Raw genomic sequence first — 13,469 nt, 5'->3', positions numbered from 1 at the left:
TTTACAAAACAGAAATACTCACAGACGTAGAAAGCAAACTTATGGTTACCAGAGGAGATAGCGGGGTGAGGGGATAGATAAATTAGGAGTTTGGGATTAACCTACACGCACTACTATGAATGAAATAGATAAACAACAAGGACCTGCTGTAGAGCACAGGAGGGAACTATACTCAATATCTTGTAATAACCTGTAATGGAAAAGAATCTGAAAAAAAATATATGTATAACTGTAACCCTTTGCTGTTCCCTTGAAACTAACACAACATTGTAAATTAACTATACTTCAATTAAAAAAAGAATGTAAAAGACCCCATAATAATTTTTCACACTGATTACATGTCAAAATTAAAATGTTTTCAGCGTATTGAGTTAAGCAAAATATATTATTGATTATATTATTATTTTATCAATTTATATTAGATATCTCTCTATATAGTAATATATAAATATATAGATAGCACTAATGTTACTATAACATATTCATACATATATACATTAATATAGTATTGATATATGTCATATATTTTGTTATATTGCATATTTATATATTATATAATTATAAACAAAATTATTATATAATATTATATACTACATAGATATTCATGTAACATATAATCATATAGTATATAATAAATTATTATAATATAATTAATACAGCATTCCTATCACTGTTGTTACTATAACACATAATTGCATTACATTATTAAATACATTACTATCATTTCACCCTTTTCATTTAAATTTTTAACGTGGCTAGTAAAAAGTTTTAAACTACTTACGTGGCTCACATCATATCTCTGTTGGTCTGTACAATATTCCTAGCCAATGTGGACACACACACAGACACACACAAAAAACACTAAGCAGGAATATTTCCAAGTCAGTTATAAACAACACAATATTTCAACATTTATTATTTTTTATTCTCATTTTTCAACCGGTGTGTACTAGCTTTTTTGAAAGTCCAAAGGTTACATGCTTTGTGTGTTATATATGTATGAGTCTATTGATATAACATTCTTGAAAGGACCAAATCACAGAGATGGAGAGAGGATTCGTGGTTGCCAGGGGTTCGGGACAAGGCTGGGGAGGGTAGAAGGCAGTGAGAGTGGCTAGAAAGGGGTGTCACGAGGGATCCTGGCAGTGATGAAAACGACCTGCGCCTCGACCGTATTCACGTCATCTTGGTTGTGATATCGTAATGTCATTTTGCAAGATGTGTCTATTGCAGGAAACAGGTCAAAGGTACCCAGGGTCACTCCGTTTTACTACCTACAACCCAATGGCATGAGAATTTAAATGAGGTCAAAATAAAATGTTTAATTTTTTTTCAGCGCAAACAAAACAGCAGTTGACAATGTAAGACAGCAAATTCCCCTGGGACCCCATTCCCTGGAGGGGCCCAACCAATGTTTCCCAACCCTAGGTGTCTTCCTCACTGCTTTCTTTTTGCCATAACTATATAACATCTTTTTATTTAGTACTTTTTTTTTTAACCCAGTGAAGTAACATACTAACTTACTGTTTTTCTTTAAATCAACTCAATTCTAAAAGCTGAGATAGGTCCATGGACTTTTGCTTTGTACTAAACAAGAATAACTTCTGAGATGCCAGTTACATTTTTCTTTTTTTGCCAACTCTCCATAAAATAAATATAGAACTCTTTTTTTCAAGGTTTGAATGTTTCTGTTTGTCTGGGTTCTACGTGTCTAGTGTATTCACACTCTCTGTACGCGAACGTGTTGTTCTATGGAAGGGCTCCAGGTACATTGGTTGCTGTTTGTTTTCCAAAGTCCTTGGATGGAAAGAAAGGTTGGGGGTCCCTAGAAGGATGTGCTAATCTTGGAAATGAGGAGTGATGAGAAGGGTTCGCCTGGAAGAGGAAGGACAAGTCTGGGAACGATGGAAGGAATGGAGGCGAATTCACTCAACCACCACCCACCTCGCCAAGATCCAATAAGCAAAGTGAATGGACCAGAAGTTTGGTGGAGCGCCAGAAAGATGGTGGCCAGAGAGGCCTCCCCTTACACCTCCTGGCTCTTCAGGGCCGGGGTGTCCACTGTGGAGAACGTGTTGGACTTGCTCTCCCTGCCCACGGACTCTTCGGCCAACACACCCCGGATCCTGGAGGGGAGGGACTTGAGGAACCGGGTATGAAAGCCCCGGGCAGCGACCACGTAGATGATGGGGTTAATACAGCAGTTGATGTAAGCTACGGAGACACACAGGGCATCCAAACTGGACACGGATTTGAAGTTTGTCTTGTGGGAAAAAGACATCATCATCCCTGTCACCTGGTAGGGCAGCCAAAAGACAAAAAAGCTCGTCACCACTGCCACCACCACCTTGAGAGTCTTGGTGGAACGGGTGGCACTGCGGCTCCAAGCCCGGATCAGAAGGAAGGTGTAACAGACTATAAGTGTGACCAGCGGCCCCAGGAAGCCCATGACCAGCCGGATGATGGCCACGGCCCTCTCTATACCTAAACCGTCCTTACCATAGTCAAGCACACACGTCATCTTGGGTGGGAAGTGTTCCACATGGACCTTACGATACAAAAAGGAAGGTATGGTCAGCAGCAGAGCCAAGGCCCAGGCCACACCGCAGGCCGCCCAGGCCATGCGGGCCCCTCGATAGTTCTGGCACCAGATGGGATTAAACACCAGCAGGAAGCGGTCGGCGCTGATGGTGGCCAGAAGCAGGATGCTGGCATACATGTTGAGCAGGATAAGACAAGGCAGAATTCCACAGGCAGCATCACCGAAGGGCCACTGGTTGTGCAGGACAATGGATGCAAACAAGACAGGCAGCGCCAGACAGGAGAGGAGGTCAGCCACCGCCAGGTTGAAAAACCAGATGGCATTGATGGTTCGCTTAACCTCGGACCCCGTCACACAGACCACCAGGGCGTTGCCTGGCACTCCCACCAGGAAGACGACTGCAAAGATTACCAGGGCGATCACATCTGGAATATGCAGCCTGCGACTTTGGGAAGAGTCATCCACCAATATGTTGGGGTCACTGGTCCAGTTGCTATAATCGTAGTAATCAGGGGTGCTATTAGTCATGGAGTCCTGGGTGGAATCAGAGAAGCAGGGATGGTATAAGTCTGCAGACAGGTGGCAGGGGGGCCCATCAGAGCTACTCAAAGCCCATCACTCCACTTCTTTAAGTCTTAGGTTTCTCCCGGGGAAATGGGGATGCTGGGGGCTGAGAGCCAGCTGGGGTGTCATACCACTTATTAAAATGCTGAAAACCCTTCCATGTTAATGGGTCTCCGTGCCATCCTGCCACCTCCCCCTGAAGTCCCTGGACTTCCCCAGAGTCTAGCAACCGAATGGTTAAAGCCTAGGCCTGCTACAATACTGTGGTCACTATCCACTCTGGCCAGTACCCGTGACACACTGCTTGTTAGACATCTTTAATGTCACCAACACACTGAGATGATATTACTGAGCAGGTAGTTCCCCCACCAACACCACCACCAGCAGTATCACCCCCTTTTGCTGCCTCCCACCCACTGAGGCAGCTCTGCGCTCTGCCTGGGAGCAGCTACCCAGAGTCAGCAGTGTTTCAACAGGGCCTCATGTACTCAGGCATCAGGGGTAGACAGGGAGCATCAGTCATCAAGATACATAATATCTTTTTTTAAAGTTAATTCTGCACTTTAATACTTACAGGAGGATAAGCTAATAATCATACGAACATAAATCCAAAACTAATAGCCCAAGTCCTGAGCTATTCCCTAAATTTTATTTTTCATTTACTTATTTTTCAAATTTTCATTGGAGTATAGGTGATTTAACAATGTTGTGTTAGTTTCAGGTGTACAGCAAAGTGAAGATGTACAATATCTTAACGAAATATTTTAAAGAATCAAGATGAACGCACCCCCCCCACCCCCAGAAAAAAACCACAGTGGAAAAAAATTCTAATTTTAAATGAAGGCAACCTGCTGCAGTTGTTTGTTTTATGGCCCTGCATTATTATGCAAGAGGAACCTGCAGATCAGCCCACAGTTTTCATTCTCAGCTGGGCGGGGTTTTGCAGGTTGACAATGGCCCTGGGTACCAGGGTGGCTCAGCACGACACTAGGATCCAAACCCCGACTGTCCTACTTGAAGCCTACGTGGCCCTCTGCAAGGTCCATTACTGTTTCATGCCTCCATTTCATTCCTGGTTAACTCCTATAGCAGTCCTTCAGTTTTAGCTATCGTTATTCCAAAACCTCAGTCTCAGAGCAGAGAGAAAATATTTAGGGGCAGCAAGAGGAAGAAGAAGAAATAAGAATAAGAAATAGACATGTAGCTTGCTAGAGGCAGGGCAGAAGGGATGAAAGGAATAGAGAAGGATATGAGTTCAAGAACAAAGGGTACCTTAGTGCACAGATTATGGTCTTTAATTACCACCTGGCATTCAAAGGAACCAGGGCTCCTTGGAGAAAGGCTGATTCCTGTTCTGGGACAGAAAATATACAAGATGAGCCCAGAACATCTCACACTAGAAAGTAAGAAAAAATGTTAAACCATGAGAGGGACATATCAAAGAGACAGCCTGAAAAAGCTCCCACTAGTCAAAAGATGGCACAATTTGAGTATATAATAATAACAATAATAATAAATAATAACTGTGATGCAATAAAATACATTAATAATAAAGATCTACGAGTTCATAATGGTAATAAAAGCAAATAAACCCATTGGTCATATTTTTATTCTGGAAAGGGAATGAATCAAGCACTTATCCTGCCATTTCTGTACAGAGTATATTTCAGGGAAATAAAGAGTCAATGTGGGAGGGCCTTCTTTAAAGAAGAATCTAAAAATAATACTTGCAGAAGGAATGATAGACTTAAGGAAACATGGATCTGGATGACAATCAACAACACCTAATAAAACCACCAGGTGAAAAACAGACAGGAACTTTATAATAAATAGGTTGAGCTGGCACCGCAAACCCTCCATTCAGCCTCAGCACCTTGAGAAGACAGACAAGTAGACATTTGCTCTATCTGATGTGATGCAGTAGAAAGGATACGGCACCACCTATGAAGTAATTTTTGCAAAAAAAAAAAAAAAAAAAGAAGGTCAATCTAATCAAGATTCTAGATCTAAAACTACCAGTTTACAGGAAAAGCAGAGGAAAGAGGAACACGATAACTCACACCACAGGGACAAAATCAGTCCCATCGGAATTCAGGAAACGCTACAGGACAAATGGTCTTGTTACTCTCACAAATAAATGGCGTTTTTAAAACGGAAGGGGAGGGACTTCCCCGGCGGTCCAGTGGCTAAGACTCAGCGCTGCCAATGCAGGGAGCACAGGTTCAATCCCTGGTTGGGGAACTAAGATCCTACATGTCGTGCAGCGCGGCCAAAAGATTAAAAGAAGGGGGCAGGGGAAGGAATGGGAAGTGTCATGGATTAAAAGAGGTTTAAGAAGCATATCAAGCAAAGGCAAAATGGAGACCTTGGTTGGATCCAATTGGAATAATCATATGGGAAAGAAGATACTTTAGAGACAACCTGGGAGATTTAAAGATGGACCGGATAGGGTTTCCCTGGTGGCGCAGTGGTTGAGAGTCCGCCTGCCGATGCAGGGGACACGGGTTCGTGCCCCGGTCCGGGAAGATCCCACATGCCGCGGAGCGGCTGGGCCTGTGAGCCATGGCCGCTGAGCCTGCGCGTCCGGAGCCTGTGCTCCGCAACGGGAGAGGCCACAACAGTGAGAGGCCCGCGTACCGCAAAAAAGATAAATAAATAAAAAATAATAATAAGAGCTGGATTTTTAGGGCACCTAAATTTGCAGGCTGAGGTTGATACCCACTAAACACCCAGCTCGTGGATTAAATAAGATGAAAAATGTTTAAGCACCTGGCAAAATGCCTGGTACACTATAGGGAGACGAGAAATGGCAATGCTCTTATTATTTATGGACCTTACAATTACTGAAGAACTCAGATCTTTCTCTGAACAACTGTTTTTTATTTCTAGTTCCTTTATGTTACCCTAAGGTCAACTGGGTCGATCGGGCTGATGGTCCAGGGTACTTGCTGGTAGAGCCATAGCAGTGATTAAATTATTCAGAGGGAAAATGTCAGTGTCAGCTGATGTGTGGATGAACAGGGTATGCTATGCCCATGCCGTGGAATATTATTTAGCCATAAAAAGGGATGAAGTATTGATGCAAGCTACAACGTGGATGAAGCTTGTAAACATTATGCTGAGTGAAAGAAGTCAGACACAAAAGGTCACATATCGTATGCTTCCATTTACATGAGGTGTCCGGAATGGGCAAATCCATAGAGATGGGGAACGTGCTAGTCATTGCCAGGGACTGGGGAAAGGGAATCAGGGAGGGAGTGCTTAATGGGTACGGGGTTTCTTTTGAGGGTGGTTAAAAGGTTCTGGAAATAGATAAAGACAGTGATGGGACAACATCTTGAATGTGCTAAATGTCACTGAATGGTACACTTTAAAATGGTGAATTAGTGTGTATGGCTGATTCATTTCGTTGTGCAGTAGAGGCTAACACAACATTGCAAAGCAACCATACTCCAATAAAAATTAATATAAATAAATAAATAAAATGGTGAATTGTATGTTACGTGAATTATACTCAATTAAAATTAAAATACCAGTGTCATAAAGACAAGAAATGAATGGGGAAGAAAGAGCCAGGACAACCCAATGTCATGTGACATCCTGGACCAGAGTCTGGAGCAGGAAAAACAAATTCACTCGAAAGGGCATTATTTGGACAATTGAGCAAGTTTGAATATGATCTAGTATTGCACCATTTGCATATAGATAATAGTATCTCACCAAACAGTAAATTTCCTGACATTGATCATTGTGCTGTGCTCGTGTAAATGAATGTCCTTGTTCTTGAGAAGGAGACACCGAGACATTGGGGGGGCAAAGGACATGATGCCTGCAACTTACTCTCAACTGGTTCAGGAAAAAAAGACAGTAGATGATAGATAGATAGATAGATAGATAGATAGATAGATAGATAGATGATAGATAGATGATAGATAGACAAAGCAAACTTGGAGAATCTGGATAAAGAGTATATGGAAGTTCTTTGTATTATTCTTGTAATTTTTCTATAAGTGTGAAAATGTTTCAAAAAAGTTAAAATTGTTGAATTGTTTCCATTGATAACGAGCCCCTGCCCTGAGCCACCCACCTGTACCATCCCCACTCCCAGAACCCTGGCCTCCCATTTTTCTATTTTGGGACCCCCACCCCCAGTTCCCATGCTCGGATCACTAAAGGGTTAATGCCGGGCATGGTAAGAGGCCCCAGACCCTGCTCAGGGGGGGCTCTGCCCCTTAGCACGATGTTAAATATTTTAAATGTCCACCTCAGACATGATACATGAAGCTAACTTTTGTCCCTGCTCGTTTCACAAGCTCTCGGCCATGCTTAGCTGCAGAATAAGCCAGACCTCATAAAGGGGAGCCTCCCCACCCCCTGCTCTCACGCTCACCGTTACCCCTCTCATCAGCTGACAAAGTTCCTTTTCTGGAATGAACTCACGAGGCCCCTTCCTCTCACTGACTTCACGAGTGCAGAAAAAAGATGCTAACTCTAACCCTTTGTGATTTCTAGGATGCTCCGGATAAAAAAGGCTTGCAAAGGTTTGCCATTGCAGCATAATTACAAAGACTAGAAATAGCTGAAGCATCCAGCAAGAGGGGACTGACTAAATGAATGACGGCAAATCCAGGCAAAATAGTACTATGCAACCGCCGAAAGAATAAGGAAGTTACGTAAGGATGTGTGTGGAAAGAGCTCCAAGATCTATGGTGAAATAGAAAAAGTAAGAACTGAACAGTGTGTGAAGCACACTACCTACAAAAGAGGAATCTCTCTCTCTCTCTCACTCTCTCAGTTTTTCTCTCTCTCTCCCTTCCTTCCCCCCTGCTCCTTCCCCTCTCTCTCTATGTTCTATCTCTCCGTGTGTGTATGTGTGTGTGTGTGTGTGTGTTTGCTTGTGTATGTACAGACTAGTTCCAGAAGCAGACAGAGGAAATCTGTAACAGTGGTTCCCCCTGGGGAGGGGAAGTAGTGGGTTGGAGGCAAGCATTGGAAGGAAGATTTTACCGTATATGCTTTTGTTCTTCTTAAATGTAGAGCCATACCAGTGAATGCACCGTCCTTTCCCCCCAAAATGGATGTTATATAGACTATACAAAAGAATTCATGGTTCTACCATTCTAGGAGTCTAGGAAAGATTCTAATAATATTTCTTCCTTGCACAAATATTAACAGGCTAGGGGATTTGTTCCTGACATACCTGGCACCTGCCCTTGGAGAGGTTATGGTCTACTGGGAGAGAGAAATTAATCCCCAGGGATGGTAACTGAGTGTGTTCAATAGAGAATCCAGCCTGGTGTGGGACCAGGAGAAGGGTCTTGGTGAAATAAAACCACAGCACCGTTCAACAGAATTTTCCGTACTGATGGAAATATTCCAGATGTGCACCTTCCAAGATGGTAGCCACCAGTCACCTGTGGCTGTTGAGTGCATGAAATGTGGCAGATGTGTCTGGGAACTGAACTTTTACTTTTCTGTCATTTTAATTAAATGACCAGCCACATGTGGCTGGTGACTACCGTCTTGGACAGCACAGGTCTGGGGCTCCTAAGTGATTCCTATGTGCCGGGCGCTGTTCTCCGTGCTTCCCAGGTGTTAGTTCGTCAATTCCCTAAGCACAGTATTTATGCCACACCAACCTCAAGGGCAGGGTACTCTTATTGTTCCTAAGTTCACAGGCTCATTTCAAGAGCCCTTGTCTGTTGTGTGGAGAAATGGCTCCTGATCAGAAGCTAAGAAGAGGAGGTTGGGATTGTCTAGCTGCGGTGAGGGATGACGGTGGCTTGCACTAGGGTGGTGGCAGTGAGGAGTCATGAATGAATAGGAGGAGAACAGGGTGAAGAAGATGCTTACGAGAAAAGAACTCAGAATTGCCAAGCTCTGTTCTAAGTCCTTTTCACATATCAGCTCGCTTATTTATTTATTTATTTAGGCCATGTGGCATGCGGGTTCTTAGTTCCCCGACTAGGAATCGAACCTGCGCACCTTGCAGTGGAAGCGTGGAGCCTTAACCACTGGACCGCCAGGGAAGTCCCATGTATCATCTCATTTAATCCACAGGACAACCCTATGAGCATTGTTGCCATTGCAACACCCATTTTACAGATGAGAAAACTGAGGCTACAGAGAGCTTAAGAGACCTTTCCTAGCCCTCGCAGTTAGCAAGTGGCAGAGGTAGGAGAGAACTTCTGAGAGTCCAACTCCAGAACCCTCTCTGAGAGGCTACCAGATCTCAAGTGTATTGGGAGTGAGGGGCATGCATTCAAGGCAAAAGGCCACAAGGTAACAGGGAGGAGTGTCCACACACCAGAAAAATGAATGAACATCAGTGTGGCTGGCAGGTAGCCAAGACGAGGTTGGAGGAGCCACAGATGCCATGTTAAAGGATATGTATTTTATCCTGGGGTAATGGGGAGCCATGGATGGTCTTGGAGCTGAGGAGGGACTAGATGAGAGTTTCTCTTTAGAAAGATCCCTCTGGCTGCTGTGAGGAGGTAAGACTAGAGGCAAGAGGACCAGAGAGGAGGCAGGGGCAGGAACCCAGGCCAGCGAAGATGGTGGCTTGGATGGGGGTGATGCCCAGGGGAGGAAGAAAAGTGGAAAGACTTAAGAGGCATGACAGGGGACTTCCCTGGTGGTTCCGTGGTTAAGACTCCGCGCTCCCAATGCAGGGTGCCTGGGTTCGATCCCCGGCCAGGGAACTAGATCCCGCATGCATGACACAACTAAGACCCAGCACAGCTAAATAAATAAAAAATAAATAAATATTTTTTTTAAAAAAGGAGGCATGACATGGCTACAGTCAAGCAGCTGGTGGGTGGTAAACTCTGCCCCAGCCCCTTCCCTCCCTCACTGGGCTTCAGTCTCGCCATCCTCACAGCAGGAAAGTCCTGCCAACTGTCCCCTCCATTACAGTGGAAACAACAGACTCACTTAGGAATGCTGTCAGAGCTAGTAAATACGAAGAAGGCACAGTTTGCTTTTTTCTCCGGAATATCCCTCTCCCTGTTCCTACATGGACACACGTCTTTAAACAATCCACCCACAGAACCACTTGAAACCATTATAGCATCCTCTGAGACATGGGATACAAGGGTGGAGGTGAGCATCTCGACTGAGATTTACCTTGTTGAGTTTGCAATCTTTGTGACTCAACATCCCTGAGCACGAAGAAACATAAGCACTTGCATTTTAAAAACCACGAGAAAAAGACAAGCCTTCAGATCCTTTGAGGATGCAATGAACTGCCTTTCAGGTTGGCAAAAATAAAAAAGTTCCATATAACTATGCAGATGGGAGTCTAGAGAAGTAGATACTCTCATGCTCTGTAGATGAGGAATGTAAATTGGTACAAGTTTTGTCAATATCTGTTAAAGTAAAAATTGCCCATGCCTTGGATTCAGCATTTGCAGTTCTGGAAACCCAGATGTGGCTCCAAAGATGTAATTTGGGTTTTGTTTTGGTTTGGTTTGGTTTTGCCACGCGGTTTGTGGGATCTTAGCTCCCTGACCAGGGATCTAACACCAGCCCTCGGCAGTGAAAGCACCGAGTTTTAACCACTGGACCACCAGGGAATTCCCTAATTTTGGTTTTAAAGACAAAGTATTGGACAGCCTAAATCTCCTTTGATAAGAGATGGAAACTCCCACTGGCATATCACACAGCTGATAAAAGGAAAGAGGCAATTTCCCTGAAATACATGGGGATGATACCTTCCTCACAGATGGTTTAAGTCAAAATTCATAAATGTCAAGTGCCTAGCACAGTGCCTGGCATGCAGTAGGCGCTCAATAAATGCTGGGCAATAATATAATATGTTATTCATGAAAGGAAAAAAAAGACGTAGGATAATGTGTAAAAGAGACTTCCCTTGGGCTTCCCTGGTGGCGCAGTGGTTGAGAATCTGCCTGCTAATGCAGGGGACACGGGTTCGAGCCCTGGTCTGGGAAGATCCTACATGCCGTGGAGCAACTAGGCCCGTGAGCCACAACTACTGAGCCTGCGTGTCTGGAGCCTGTGCTCCGCAACAAGAGAGGCCGAGATGGTGAGAGGCCCGCGCACCGCCGTGAAGAGTGGCCCCCGCTTGCCACAACTAGAGAAAGCCCTCGCACGGAAATGAAGACCCAACACAGCCAAAAATAAATAAATAAGTTAATTAATTTTAAAAAGCCAAGCATTTGAAGCCCTTTAAAAAAAAAAAAAAAAAGAGAGAGACTTCCCTTTATAGGGTGGGTGGGGGAGAAAGGATAGACACGTCACAAGCATTGAGGGCCAACTGTATGCCAGGCACTGCTGTAAGAGCTTTCTGTGTATTATCTCATTTAATTCTCTCCACGACCCTATGATGTAGATTCCTCTCTGTAGGGTTACTATCCCCATCTTCGCGGTAAAGAGAAGGAGGTTCAGAAAGACGGGTCTCGTCGGCTATTACACAGGAAAGGCAGGGTTTGAACCCCATTTCAGTATGACCCTCGTGTCAAACTACTCCTTACTTTGTTCCCTACGCTGCCCTGGAGCACCTGTAGACTGTTTCCAGAAGGATCCACCACAAACTGGTGCCCACCGTTGCCTCTGGGGGAAGCTACAATGAATCTGAAGCTCTGGGGAGGGAAGGGAGTTTCACGGAATACCCTTTAGGGATTTGGAGCTATTTAACAGAAAGAAAAAGAAAAAGTCGAAGCTAATCGTGGGCCCTATAATCCCTTGACAATCTAACTCTTTAGCTGCCTCCCAGACCTGGAGTGGGAGAGTCTGAGATGAGGGAGAGGGGAGAAGGCGGGGGCTGGGGGCTGGAGATCCAGGACCAGGAGGAGGGGGAAGGAAAGGGGGAGAGGTAGCAAGAAGGGGTGAGTGGGGCGAGCAGACGGAGCCCAGAAAGGAGAGCGCACAGGTAGAGGGTGTCTGCCCCCCACTCCCCCCGCCAAGACTCACCATATTCAGGTTTCTCCCAGGTTCTCCGCTGATCAAAGGTTCCCTCCCGCCTGAGGGCTGTGGTTTTTAAAGCCCCAAGTGAGTCTGCAGAGAGGCGGAGAGGAAATGACCCATCTTTCCCCTCTGGAGTTCTCATTGGTCTAGGGCTCCTTCCGCGGGGCACACACCCAGAGAGACCTGATCACCTCCTCCCAGCCACAGGAAGGAGGCAGGGGCTCCGAAACCTGAGGAAGTTCCAGGTCCCAGGAGGGAGGAAGCCAGAGGAAAGAGACCCCCCACCCCATCTAGGCTCAGCCCCTCTCCAGGCCTTGGTTTGCCCCATTTGAGATGTTATCTCCCTTTCCTTCTATGGCCCCAGGTAGCAGTGGAAAATCTCAGGGGTCCAACTGGCTTAAACCTGGGAAACAGGGATTGTGAGACCCAGCCTCCCAACCAGGTTCCATTGAGGCCCAGAGAGGCAAAGCAGGTCTGTGAAGGTGGCCCAGCACTTGGGGACTGTTCCGTCTTCCTCCCTAGAGTTTTGAAGTTGGCACACACACACCCAGAGCCACCACCATCCTTTCCAGCCCCATTCTGGGTTCTTGTGGAAACACGCTGGAGTCTGGGGCAGGGAAGGATTCTACCTGATTTAGTTTCTTATTGCTGCTGTAACAAATCGCCATAAACTGAGTAGCTTAAAACAACAAAAATGTATCCTTTCACAGTTCTAGAGGCCAGAAATCCGAAGTCAAAATGTCGCCAAGGCCACACTTCCTCTATAGGCTCCAGAGCAGAATCTGTTCCTGCCTCTTCCAGTTCTGGTCTCCGCCAGCATTCCTTGGCTTGTGGCCACATCACTCCAATCTCTGCCTCTACGGTCACATCTCCTTCCCTCCTACTGTGTGTCTCAAATCTCCCTCTGCCTCCCTCATTTAAGGACCCTTGCGATTACATTTAAGGACCCCCTAGATAATCCAGGATAATCTCCCATTTCAAGATCCTTAATTTATCTGCAAAGTCCTTTTTCCTATACAAAGTCACGCCCTGGGTTCCAGGAATTAGGATGCAGACATCACTGGGAACCATTCTTCAGTCTACCACAATGAGCATGATTATTACGACGGGTGCAGAAACAGGTTCATTTTTCCCATGCTTGTCTGCAACTCTCCTGTAGACCACCCACATCATTCCTCCACAAATAGTATTTTTCTCCAGCGAGCTTCAGTTTGTGAAGATCTAGCTTTCTTTTTATTGCAAAGATGATCCATGCACCTTGTAAACATTTGAACAATCCAGAAATGCCCTCCTCACCCCCACCCCCCAAAAAAAGCATTGAAAAATCCCCTGACTGCTAACCTTCTGAAACTCCTATTAGCAGTTTGGAGTGTATTCACCCAGGCTTTTACAAATGTGGTGTTTGTGTTTGGGAATGGATATGTGAGTGCACGATGTT

At 45.1% G+C, this 13,469-nt stretch overlaps 1 protein-coding gene across 2 annotated transcripts; it reads right to left on the bottom strand.

Moving 5' to 3' along the window:
* Positions 1-903: 903 nt before the first annotated feature.
* On the bottom strand, positions 904-12,103 carry C5AR1 (complement C5a receptor 1). 2 transcript variants are annotated; one of them, XM_029206661.1, is made up of 3 exons: positions 5,528-5,670; positions 4,379-4,460; positions 904-3,076 (listed from the first exon to the last, which is right to left on the bottom strand). In XM_029206661.1, the coding sequence occupies exons 1-3, from the start codon at positions 5,668-5,670 to the stop codon at positions 2,027-2,029; spliced, it is 1,275 nt and encodes a 424-aa protein (XP_029062494.1). In that variant the 3' UTR covers positions 904-2,026. The 2 variants fall into 2 exon arrangements, with proteins under 2 accessions (XP_029062494.1, XP_029062502.1); XM_029206669.1 differs by lacking the exons at positions 4,379-4,460; positions 5,528-5,670 and adding an exon at positions 12,038-12,103.
* Between the last annotated feature and the right edge of the window lie 1,366 nt (positions 12,104-13,469).

The sequence above is a fragment of the Monodon monoceros genome, unplaced genomic scaffold (assembly GCF_005190385.1).
Source record: "Monodon monoceros isolate NGI ecotype Baffin Bay Population unplaced genomic scaffold, NGI_Narwhal_1 Super_Scaffold_10, whole genome shotgun sequence".
NCBI lineage: Eukaryota > Metazoa > Chordata > Mammalia > Artiodactyla > Monodontidae > Monodon > Monodon monoceros.
Note: the sequence above shows the minus strand (reverse complement) of the source record. Positions and strands in the feature narration are given on the sequence as shown.

Excerpts from the sequence above, each read along its gene's own strand:
- C5AR1 (XM_029206661.1), bottom strand. The coding sequence starts at position 5,670 with ATGGCTCACAGGCCCAGCCGCTCCGCGGCATGTGGGATCTTCCCGGAC. Across the intron at positions 4,461-5,527 it reads TCCATCTTTAAATCTCCCAG|AACAGGAATCAGCCTTTCTC; the intron begins GTTGTCTCTAAA and ends TTTCTGTCCCAG. Across the intron at positions 3,077-4,378 it reads ACCATAATCTGTGCACTAAG|GACTCCATGACTAATAGCAC; the intron begins GTACCCTTTGTT and ends GATTCCACCCAG.